Raw genomic sequence first — 13,394 nt, 5'->3', positions numbered from 1 at the left:
GTATTTTACAAACATAACCCTACAAGAGCATTCGTCCACGAGAATTAATTTATCAAACTGAGTTAGAGGGAAATTCTCAACCAGTAATAATTAAGGATGAAGGTATACATAAACTAGGCATACATGGAACTCAGTTTTCTAAAATTATAATCTCTAAGTTTTCCAAGATTGAACAGAATAATCTTGATAACTTTGGTGATAAACCATATTGGAAGGTTCTCGAATTCTGCAGAATATCTCAGTTATACAGAGTCTCCAACCAAGGTTGTAACAGCCGTTGACCATAGATTCTACTCGACATTCCTGACAAAAAATGCTCAGTAAACTTTTCTACTATCGACCTTAGTTTTCGAGATACATATACATCAATAAGTTTATAATTACCTTAGTTTTCGAGATACATATAGATAGATTTTTCAATATTTTCAGAATATGCCTACTTCCGCTAACTAAATACTCAATAACTCGAAAACTGCTGGCCGAATTTCAATTTTAAGGGTATTGTTGGAAAGAGAAAAACATTTCAAACAAGAATAATGTAATTTTATCTGTTGTTAGATAGTTTGTAGTTTTTTATTAGGGCTTAAACTTGATATAATGCTATTCTTCAAATTAAAAATCAAATTTCAAACCGACTTTTCTCGATTTTTCTCTGGGTAATTATATTGGTTTCAATATTTTAAAAACTTTTCCATTCCATAAGCTTTTGAATGAGTATTAATTGGAAAAGGTAAGTTGCATGATAAAGTGTTCAAAACTGCTAATATCTGGAATGAACACCTTCAAAATGAGAAAATTCACTAACAGAGTGCATCAAGTGGTGATCCTAAAAGAGTGAAATAACCCAATTATTGCATTATTTTCTGTAGTACATAGCCTAAATTCTATATGGAATATTAATCATACAATTTTACAAGATCCATTATTTATTCATAGAATAATAATTCAAAATAGATGAATGAGAGAATTAAAAAACTGATGGCAATCATTCAGATGGTAATCAAGTTACATATCATGCTCACTGCTTATACAGGAATTCAAAATAGCCTGTTGCATTTCTGTTTATGCAATTTCTGCTGCGTTTCATGAAGCTTCAAGTTGCCTGTCTCATTCCGTTGGGCCGTGTCTTCATTACTTAAAACGTCAATCGAATTCTGAGATTCAGTTCCTTCCTGGTCTCTACAGGTTCTCTGTGAACTTTACTCTTCACAACCCCCCAGAAGTAGAAGTCTATCGAAGTAAGATCAGATGAGCGGCGTGGTGGCCAACTTACGGGTCCACCTGGGCCAATCCACCGCCCAGCATAATTATTTTTATCAAAGCCACCCAAGGACGTTTCTGGCATGATGAGGGAATGAGGGAGGCAGCCATCCAATTGGAGCCACATACTCTGCCTCAAATTGAGAGGCATGTCTTCCATGGATTTGTGCAGCTCATTGACCAGAAAGTCCATATAAACTTCACCATTTATTCTTGCAGGGAAAATAGAAGGTCCATGTATGTGTATTGTGGAAATTTACAGCACCAGTTCTTGTGAACGTACTTTTATCCGTGATCTGTCAATAAAATGTTTGAAACACAATCTTATGCTAAGATCCAACGGAAAAACTGCATCCTTGAAACAGTATCATGTTCATTCAATTCTTGAATTGGGTATCATAAAATTGTCGAAAGTTACTCTTCTTTTCGATATTCTTTTAACTATTTTTGAAACATCCAACATCACAGCTGCCCACCGAATACTGGATCGAGGATTCTGCTCAAAATACTTTAGAATAAGATTCTCAAAAGCTTCAGAAATTAAGATGGGCCTCTCGTACCTTGAAACTGATCCTAGACCCTTACTATCTTGACTACCTCAAAAACGTGTCATGAGATGGGTGTTTTCGGTCAGGAAAACGTCAACTGTATACTCTCTCTGCCTCTCTTGAATTGCATCCACACTCTCCATACACCAATAACATGCTCAAGTACTCAATCAAGATGAATTTCATGATAATGAACGCGAACACTTCTCTACTAGACAAGGTTGATACATATCATGTCAATTAACTGGAAAGCACACTGAATACCATACTGACAATAGGCTGAGACATACACTTATTGTTATTTCATTCAGGTACAGAAAATAATGAAAGTTATTGAAAAATTCATATCATTGTAGAATGTTAAAATGTTGATTGAAACTTGTGAATATTGTCAGAGATAAATCAGGTGATCCACCCCTTTAGGATCACCACTTGATGCATGCTGTTTGTGAATTTCTTCATTTTGAAGGTGTTCATTCCAAATATTAGCAGTTTTGAACACTTTATCATGCAACTTACCTTTTCCAATTAATACTCATTCAAAAGCTTATGAGATGGAGAAGTTTCTGAGATATTGAAAACAATATAATTACCCGGAGAAAAATTGGTTTGAAATTTGACTTTGAATTTGAAGAATAGCATTATTTTAAGTTTAAGCCCTAATAAAAACTACAAAATATCTAACAACAGATAAAATTACATTTATCTTGCTTGAAATGTTTTTCTCTTTCCAACAATACCCTTGAAATTGAAATTCGGCCAGTATTTCTCGAGTTATTGAGTATTTAATAACCGGAAGTAGGCATATTCTGAAAATATCGAAAAATCGATATATCTCGAAAACTGAGGTCGATAGTAGAAACGTTTACTGAGCATTTTTTGTCAAAAATGTTGTGAAGAATCTATATTTAACGGCTGTTACTACCTTGGTGGGACACCCTGTATACTTGAAAATCGATGATTACCTTCTGTCTGCAGTACCTGTAATGTGAATGTATCTTATAGTGTTCGTTGATAAATTGAATATTTTCAATCTGGAAAATTAAAAAACAGGAGATATTCTCTCACTTGAGATTTCGAATTGAAGTTTCCATGTTCTATACATTTCCAGTTCTAGTGATCTGCCTAAGGGAGTGGAATGTATGATGTAGTCTTGATCGAATACTTTGAGACATTCATAAAAATATTGGAACTTCTATCAAACTTTCCAATTATGAAAGTTATTCATCGGAGTATTCACCTACTATCATTGTTATCAATGAACCCCATTTGTGATTGTCTTGACACCGCGGGTATTAGCATTCGGAGAATTATTGCGATTATTATCGGAATGGACAAACAGAATATCACATTACAAACGGAACAGCATTTAGGATTCAGCAGAGCTTTGTGTATTTTTTATCTACGCTCGAAATCGATGCTGTATACATCAATAAATTCTCGGGAGTAGGATTATCAAAAGTGGAGTGTTTTTTCGGAACGGTTCCAGAATTTGATGGGTCGTTAAGGGTTTGTTTTGGGGAGTGGGTCACGGGTAGGGCTCATAGCGAGACACGGATTTTCGGAGGCAATAAACAAGTGTGCACACGACGTCCAGCATAACACAACAGCCCCAATCAGACTATAAACAGCACTCACTCACTCTCTCACTCTCTCTCATTCAATTTCTCATTTTCTCACTCTTTTACTCTCTCAGTCTCTCTCACTCTCTCTCAATCACTCTTTCTCTCACTCTCTCTTCGTCACCAACATTCTCTCTCTTTTTCTTCCAACACCTCTTCCCTTTACCATCTCTCACTCACTCTCACACTCTTCTCTCCAGCCACCAGCAAACTAAATACAGAGCACACAAATAAACTGGATGGCTCCAGCCTCTGATACACACACAAATCTTCTCCATATCTAATGCGTTAAATGGCACGTGAAATCAAAACGATAAATAATGCTTTGTCATTATCAATTCCCTTTGAATATTCCTTGCTCCACCCGAATTTCGGTGCAATTACTTTTCGATGTTCCGCCGCACTGCATCGTCGATTGAAGTTTGTCAAAGTTCAACGCAGAAAACAGAAATCACACTTTTTCAATGTTATTCATGAGTGAATATTATCTCACAAGGAAGATCTCTTAATGCATTCCTCATTCAGAAGGAGAATGAGTTAGTGATTATTCTTCATAACAAGTAATTGAAAGAATGCATCTTCCGTAGTGCAAGTCTTGAGGAAGTATCATTCAATAGAGATAATCGAGGGGAATAATATTTACGTCGAACTTAGAAGATCGTAATCTTTTTCTCCATTTATTCAGATCATTAAATTCAAATGAACAAGTACCAACTGTACTTTGCGCGACTATTGGAATTTGGACTTTCTCACCCACATATTGATCATACAGAATATAGATTGAGGTGGACTCTGTTCGTCATATTGAAATATTTATTTGAGAATAGATAGAACATTTTCATAGACAATTTTTGGCAATGTGATTGAAAAACATAGCATGATTCAAGAAACATTCCATTATGTCGAATATATGAAGAAAGTATTTTGGTGCAACTATGAAGCATCACTCACTTGATTGCTCTTTTGAAATACACAGTTGCATATATTTTTCGTTAGGTGGTGAATGTGTTGTTCAAATTGAAGTGTTAGGAACGCAACTAATCAAAAACCAAAGTTATTCCAGTGCCTGTTGCATTGCTATCACCACTTTCTCTATGTGAGTACGCAGCCATGATACATCTATACGCTTATGTACTTATGAAAATCCTTACTCACTCACTCAGTGATAATGATTTCCGGATAACTAAGTATAATTGAGGTAAAGCTCGGGATATGTCCCAACTATAAGTTTAGCTCAGCTCCTATAGCATGTACATTCTTCTTCTCATCTCACATTCGATAAAACTATTTGAGATAGGAATATCTTGAGCGTGTTGGCATTTTCATCTAGAGAGAGCACCTTTCCGGATACAAACGTCTAAGATTCTTTGAAAGTGACGAGACTATTAATTTGTTAATCCTGTTCTATTGAACAATCAATGTTTGTACGATGAATTTCAAAAACGATCATAACGGAAATATTTTTTATTTCATTCTCACAGCAAGGCACGGAAAATTGCTATTATCATATCATATATTATGAGGGCTGAAAAAAATCAAAATGCTCGTGTTCGTGGTGCATGAGTCTGTACACACATCTATAAGTGAATTATGAGTTATGAATGACATAAAAGAATTTTAATTCCAGAATACAATTTTTATGTAATCCAAGCATTCTATCATCCATTAATGTATTAATCATTCACTCATTCTCATCCACTCGTATAGCTCATACTTTGATTTACCCATACTAACAACAAGCTTATGAGTATCGCCTCATGACTGAAATATCAGTATTGCATAGTAAACATTGATAAAGAGGGAACAAATAAGCATCAATCATATGAGTTTCAGTTTCAATCAACACGCACTGACACGCGTTCAAACTCCGTCCACTCTTTCCTGATTGGCGGACAGTTGAGAAAGTACTCAACTCTAAATCTAAACTCAAATGGTAGTTAGCAGCGGATCGTGGGTGAAGTATTTTCATTCATGATTGACGAGACAGTTTGAAATGCATTCAACTCTACATTCTGCCGGTAGATGGCAGCAGTAGATGGGTGGCACGTTTCAACTTCACTCATCGTACTCTTTCCTTTACTTCCGGCATGCATTAGAAGTGGAATGCAATAGAAGTGGCATGCATTAGAAGTGGCATACAATAGAAGTGGCATGCATTAGGAGAATACACTCTTCTAACGCATGCTGAAAGTAGTTTTGAAGTATCCTTACAAGCAGAAAATGAAGCTGCGGGTAACATACGTGTAGGATGTCATAGATTTTTATCTGGCATCAAAAACGTGTATTTTGATGAATTGAGGCAATGAGGCATGGAATGAAAAGGGTTAACGCTATCCTGAACGACAGAAACACTGATTCTATATTGAAACTTCGGAAAGCTAATGTGACAGTTGCTGGTGATAGGAGGGTAGATGGGAGGGTAAATTAAGGTAGATGGGAGGGTGGATTGTAGGAAAGATGGGAGGCAAAAGATGCGTTGAGCTACGCCTGTGTTTGATCCGTCATAGCAAAGTTTCAAAGTCAATGATTAACGATGGGGGCGTTGCAATGCTTTTCATTTTCCATCGATCAAAGGCCAAAGCCGTCCTGTTTCTTAGCAATGTCTTTTCATGACTGCATAATTGCACGCTACATGAATTTATAAACACTGTGTGTGCTTCCATGATTAGTGCAAATAACTGTCATCTAGTTTTCAACTACTTCAACTGGTTGGAAAAAAACGAGATTGTGAGTAGAGGGGCCTCCTTCAAGTGAATTCAGAGAACTTGGAGCTCTAATAAATGTTGATGTTGAATTCTGAAAAAGGTTGATGAAATGATCCTTCTACATAGTCACTGGGAGAATAATATATTCTTCAGTTACAAAAAATAGGATAGAAAATACAATCTTTGTAACAATACAAAATGTGATGTATAAAGGTAATAATGTCAAATTCATTCTTCAAATAATGTCCATAGTAGACGTCGCAAAGTAAGTCGCTGTAGATTATTTTGATAAAATGAATAAAAATGATTGAAATGTAGAATAATGAAGATCTTACCGGGTAAATGACAGAAATATAAAATTAATTATGTAATTGAATCAAGTTTGCTTGCTTGTTTGGCCTAGCCTATTTTTTTCTCGGTTTGGTACGTCATCATAGTTAAGGCTTATACAACTGAGTTAATTCATTTTTAACGTGAATAGAACAAGCCAGACTGGCCAAAAAAGGTGACAAATATATGATTGAATTTTTCCGAAAACGTTGTGACTAATCTTATGTGATATGCTCATTACATAATTATTTCAATAAGAGAATTTCAAGTGGACTTTCTTACCGTTATTATTTACGGAATGAGAAAAAATGAGATGTAAACTGAACAAAAGAAGACTACTCCCTGCAAAACTAATCACCAAAGCAGCTAGCCCAGCAATAGTGTAAACGTAAGAATACAAGAGATCTCTAACTAGAGAATGATTATATTATAATGATAAGAAATTTAAATCACTTTATTGTTTTCTGCCTTTCAATAATAGATCCTTGATAATTCGAATCGAAAATAGATAATAGTGTTGAATTTTGGTACAAATGTTCCTCAATAATAGTATATTTCGCACCTAGAGCCGAAAATGAGACTTTTCCGGCTCGAAATCGGTTTTCAAGTCCGAGGCCGTAGGCCGAGGACTAGAAAAGATTGAGAGCCGGAAAAACATCTTTGCCCGTGGTGCGAACGCTATTTTTCGCCACACAGGAAAATAAACAATATATATTATGAGAATAATTGTTTTATAAGCACTTCCGAAAGCAAAAGTGGAAGGTCATAGGTCTAGCAAATCTGAGGTAATCTGAATATAAGGAAATTGTCCAAGTATTTTCATTTTTCATTCTGATTTGTCTAAATAACCTAAAAGGTTATGTTCAATTATGTGGGAGGTTGAGTTTATAATTGAATAATAAACTCAGATTATGAAAAGTTTTCTGATCAGCTGTTTTAGCACACTTGAAATTTAGCGGCTGGAAAGGGTACTCTTTCCGGCCTTAGCCGGAAAGAAACCTGTTCTGACATCAGACGAGAGTCGTCTGCAAACAATGTCTTTCAGATCTACTTAGGGACTGGAAAAAAGCTGCTTTCTGTGCGAAAAATTGTTTTCTCACTCTGATAATTACAAATATTAAGACTATACATTTCGAATTGAGATTATAAAGGAATAAGCAATGATAACTTGATGAATGATAGAAACTGGAACTATTTCACTGGAAAGATTTCAATCCAGAGAAGAAGTAATATCTTACTCACTGAGTGATAATGATCTTCATCATATAAGTAATATATTACTTATAATTCACACTTATATCATAAAGTTGTTTGTGGAGATTTCCGTTGGAAACCCCAATAATTAAAGGTAAGGGATGATGGAGCGATATCTCACAAACAAGCCATGAGGGTGGTTGATAGAGTATCGCTGAAGGCTACTCAACGCCTCTTCTGATCTGAAGAAATAGTCCTTGAGAGAAATTTCCTATTATATAAGCGCTTCTTCACGATGACCCTACAAAAATATGTTCAGAATGATCTATTAAAGTGTTGAGAAAATAAGTATACGATACTTATTCGTTACTACTCACATCCACATGTAAGCCGGGTAGTGCGAATACTCGCGTGGGAGGCGATTCTTTCGGGACATATCGATAGAACTCCTGATCGTTGAGATACCACTTGATGGAGTAGAGTGAAGCATCCTCGAGGTCGTAGTCACAGGACAAGAACACAGGCTGTCCGCGTAGCACAGCTTCTGACGCCAAGATTCGCATACCGCGCAAGCTCTCCACCAAACCTACAACACATCAAAATGATTATTTAAATTATTAAGCATCTATCTGATTAAGTATTGGCTACTATAAGAATAAGTCAGTATTGGTCAAATAGGGAGCTTTGCTGCATTGGGAAAGCTGACAGCCTGAAGCAATGCAACCAGCCACTTCTGGAAGGATTCTGCCCGGCCTAAGGAGAATGACGACGTTGCATAACATGATCAAGTTTGTATAAAATAAGTTGAGACTTGACTCAGAGTTTCCAAATCGTGTAGAATTGCAACTTCCTCAAATTTCTAATTCAATTTCAGAATTTTATACGTATAATATATCAACCCCGATAGTCCTGTAGCGTTAAAAAAAGTTTAGGGTTGAAGAATGAGGAGGAAATTTAATTTTCCCGTTGAAATTGAAAATATCGCAAAATTATGTATCTCTTTTGAATATAACTTCACTGAGAATTATAGGGTGTCGTAAGTATTGAAAATCTTTAGTCAAAATAATGGGAGAATGTCTCCTTTCTATTGGTATCTGGATCGTATTCATTCGACTGTTATTCAATAATTAATGATTATGTTCGTCGATGAGTTATGTTAAACATTAAAATTTCGACAATCCAGAAACTGGTCTGTCCCAAGAGTTAAGTGGGTGGTGGAAGCGAGCAAGTCTCTCAGTAATAATTGAAATTATTTTTTCATTTGTCGAAAGTGGTCAGAAGTTCCAAGGAACTCAAAAGAGCGACAATTTACAAGATATTCGACTATTACAACTGCAAGCATCTGGTTGCGATGACAAAGCGTACCATGCAACACTTCTTGGATTATTATCCGGAGCAAGGTTGTCATTCCCACTGTTTTACTTTCCTTGCCCTATTACCATAGGTAAGGGAAGTAAATTTCTTTCCGAAAAAAATTAAGGTACCCCAATTTCCAAATTTCTATACGTTTCAAGGTCCCCTGTGTCCAAAAAAGTGGTTTTTTGGTCTGTATGTGTGTGTGTGTGTGTGTGTGTGTGTGTGTGTGTGTGTGTGTGTGTGTGTGTGTGTGTGTGTGTGTGTGTGTGTGTATAGGTGCGTACAGATTTACGCGCCGCGAACATGAGCAATTCACTTTTAATCAGCTGATGCCAAGCTTTTTATATCTGTATCTTACCGTTTCTATAGAAATACAGATATAGACAGCTGATTAAAAGTGAATAATTATTGCTCATTTTCGCGGCGCGTATATCTGTATGCACCTTATGAGTGTATGTGCGTCTGTGTACACGATATCTCATCTCTCGATTAACAGAATGACTTGAAATTTGGTACTTGAGGTCCTCACACTATAAGGATCCGACACGAACAATTTCGATCAAATGCAATTCAAGATGGCGTCTAAAATAGCAAAAATGTTGTCAAAAACAGGGTTTTTCGCGATTTTCTCGAAAACGGCTCCAACGATTTTGATCAAATTCATACCTAGAATTATTAGTCATTATCCAGGTTCCAAGCTTATCAGCCTTCAAATAAATGAATGTGAATGGTTCAAATAACATGATATACTAAAATTAAATGAAATAGGAGTAGAATATTTACTCATCCCTTAGAAAACTGACACAATACAAATTCCAAGAGATTCAAACGTCAAGAAATTCATAATTGATCAAAATTTTAATATTGTAATGAATTGATCAAGAAATACTGTGAAATGAATAATTTGAATACCGGCACTGTAAAAGTAACACAAACAATTGAATATCACACGAATGAATAGGAACCTTGTTAGGTTAGGCAAGTCAATGCCACACGATCATGTTGAACTCTTTTCAATTACAGCGCATTAATTGGTTCGAAGACATGCGACATTATTCCAAACGTTCCTTCAAATGAAAATTGATCAATTTCAATTACAAGAAGCTGGAATGTAGCCTGTGTTCAAGACTCAGACGAATAATTGAAAACGCCACGATCACTCTTCAATCAGGAGAGAAAACAGCCACTACATTCAAAATGACGCTCACTACAATCATCTAAGTGAAGTGCTGTGTCATCTGCAGATTCAAAACCAACTTGCAAAATCTCATCACATGCAAATTAACAACTTGTTCCGCGCAGTACAACATGACACTTCATGGTGGAACGAATCGATGTGTATTTTATAATGTGCGTGTTTGATGAATTCCATTTCAACATGTTAATTGAAAGCGTATTCGTTGTATCGATCTCGAGTGAGTGGAGCGGGTACCGATACATTAATCGCTGGAGATGAATAGAGAGCAGACATACGTGTTTCACAACCTGTCAAGCCAGTAGCTTGAATTCTCTAGGCTTGAGAATGTTTAAATAACTACGGTTGGAAGATATCAGTTGAAATGAATCCATGAATTGAATCGAAAATCCAATAGAATTTGAAATTCTTATGATGGGCATGTTGGGCACTATGTTGATCAGATCTTTTGCTGAATGATGCCCATATAAATTTTGGGCGTGCTCGTGATTAGAGATTTATTAGATAAGATGAGATGATAATATAGAAAAAAAATGTTGATAGAGTCTTTACCAAGTGAGCTGGCTGAGTAAAACAGAATGCAAATAATAGTAATGTAGAGAGAAAAACCTATGTAGTAAAACCTAATGTAGTAGAAAAACCTGCTCATTCAAGGAAGTTATGATTATTCACTTTAAATGGTGAAGTTTTCACTAGGATGAAGTGAATTTTCATGGAGGCATCTGTCTTGATGACAATAAAGGATAATTTTCCTGCACGTCTTTGGATTAGTGTCACAATGGTCTTAAAGCTGTGTTGTGGCACTTTGAAGGAAAGCTATAACAAGAAATTTGAACCGTTGTTCGGAGCATAAAAATTATGCAGCGTTAAATGGGAATAGAATGAGTGTCCCATTCAATTTTTCAGAGCCGAAGGGGGTTTGCAGGGGTAGTTTCAGCAATAAATATACATAAAAACAGTCGTAGATGACGTGTTTTTCGAGAGATAAGTGCGCGCCCTTAATATTTTGTGCAAAAGTGCGCGAGACTATCTCTGGGATGAACAGTGGCTATAAAAAGTTTGTGGGGAGATCTAGTGGTGATGGTATGGTGGGAGGAATGGGGAGGTGAATTGGAGTCTAGCCCCGAGAGCGAAAATACGGAATTTTCTATTTAGTAAAGTGTAATAAAGAAAGGGCCCCCGGCTAAACGTTAAGTTACACAGACGTTGACAGGTTTTACGTCTCTCCCCTCTGGACACCCTCTTCTAGGGGTCCCCTTGCCACGGATAAAAGCGGGGGTCCGTTCAAAACAATGCCATAACGTCGGAGGCTTATCAAAGCAGAGCGGACTCACTTTATGACTCATCGGAATGATACGATTCGGGGCACCGCGAATGCTACTGCCACCCCCCTATTGTAACCCCCAAACCATTTTACGGCGTCGCTTTCCGATAAGCCTGGACAGACCACACACACACATGCCGGATTATCTTGGAAGTTTTTCTTTATTCTCGGCCAACTATACCAGAGGAGAGCTGAACAGACCAGGACTCTTCAAGTCTGTTGCCTGATCTCTTCTGTCGTCTACGCAGAGTCCAATTTCTTTGCCGGGTCGTAACCGCTTTTTGTCGAGCCGTTTACAGCTTATTTATACGTTCGCCGTTCGTGAACAGCCATCATCAAAATACCGCCGCACTAATTCCATGATATATGACCGCGATTCACATTGTCTCAACTGGCATCAACTTGATTGATTTATTCATCCGTTTTAATGTCCCTGAATGATGACATCGGATGAGAATGAACGTGAAAAGTATTTCTATAATTTTTGTCTTGAACTAGGCTAATAGTATTGGATATAAACAGATATTCTTCGAAAATTGAAGCTGAAGGTGGAAATAAAGGAATGGTTACCGACTGAATCACTGTCTGCTAAAGGTCAAATCTTCATAATGGTCTGATTGAAACTAGTTAAGATCTGTGCCCTTTTTCTAGTGGATGATTTTGGAATTCTCGAGCTCATCAAAATCCTATTTGAATTACATCAGTGTATGAAGTTGAAGCCATCACATTTTCACTTCCTGTACAAAATTCTAAATAAAATGTTCCAAAGAGAAATTCGATTCTTTAGGGTTTTTTCAAGTTTGAATGTAAATGAAAGATTATTTTTCTGAACTGGAACTCAAATTCAAAGAAGAGTTTTTGTCATTTATGATTATCAATTCATATAAGTTGGAATCTCATTCATTCATCATATTCGAGTTGATGTATTGTGAGTTAGTCCAGCTAAGTTGAATATTTATGGCACAGCAGGCTTATAAGAATTGTAAATATATTGCCAATAATGATAGATCACAGTAGATCCTTGATTCTCATGACAAGCTATTCGAACTTCTGAAGCTCAACATTCTCGACAAGTGAACAGAATGAAGATGATTTATCCGTGAGTGCTCATTTGGACGAATCATATAATTGAGCTCCATATCTAGGAGTACTCAATTTGGAGTTCTAGTTGTTTCCAACTTAGGAAAATTGAAACAAAAACACAAGCTCGACGTAATAACAATGAAAACACGCTCAATGAGATAATTTCAAGGAGGAAAAACATGAAGTTTCCTAGAATTTGGTGGAGAGAATTTTGTGTTGGTGGAGTAGTATAGTCTGCTTAATTTTTACTTCAACAATAATTGAACTCACTTTTCTGAGTCCAAGTACTCTACGTCATCAATCTGTTATAGCACTACATATTATTAAGATGTACAGTAATGTATAAACTTTTTGGAAAAAAACATCACTCTGGAGATCAAGTGAAATAGTATATCCACATATTCCCAATCATTGATACCAGTTGAATCTTCAAATGGGTTCAATTATTGAACCCAATATTTATAGGAAGCATTCTGGACTCAAGGAACATAATATTCATATAATTCAATAAGAGGTGAAAATATATCTAATACAGCATTATGAGAACCATGCTTTTAACACAATAAATGTTGAATATTAGTGCACCACCTGAATATAATAATATCTTATGAAACATATTATATCTACCAGAATTTTGATGTGGAAGATCCTGATGCTTGATACCATATAACTCCTTCCCCAATTATTTATAGTTCTATAATTTGTTGATTGAGTAGATAAATCAGGGTACATTTGCTGATTCGGTATAAAACTCACAGAGCAGAACATTGATGGATG

The 13,394-nt window shown here is 36.2% G+C and overlaps 1 protein-coding gene across 1 annotated transcript in view; it reads right to left on the bottom strand.

Annotated features, from left to right (window-relative positions):
* LOC111044738 overlaps window positions 1-13,394 on the bottom strand; it is a 62,207-nt gene that overhangs the window by 33,120 nt on the left and 15,693 nt on the right. Inside the window, exon 2 of the mRNA XM_039422435.1 lies at window positions 8,037-8,245. Coding sequence (XP_039278369.1) covers window positions 8,037-8,245 — 209 coding nt within the window. The remainder of the gene's footprint in view (window positions 1-8,036; window positions 8,246-13,394) is intronic.

This window comes from Nilaparvata lugens, chromosome 2, assembly GCF_014356525.2.
Source record: "Nilaparvata lugens isolate BPH chromosome 2, ASM1435652v1, whole genome shotgun sequence".
NCBI classification, from domain to species: domain Eukaryota; kingdom Metazoa; phylum Arthropoda; class Insecta; order Hemiptera; family Delphacidae; genus Nilaparvata; species Nilaparvata lugens.
Note: the sequence above shows the minus strand (reverse complement) of the source record. Positions and strands in the feature narration are given on the sequence as shown.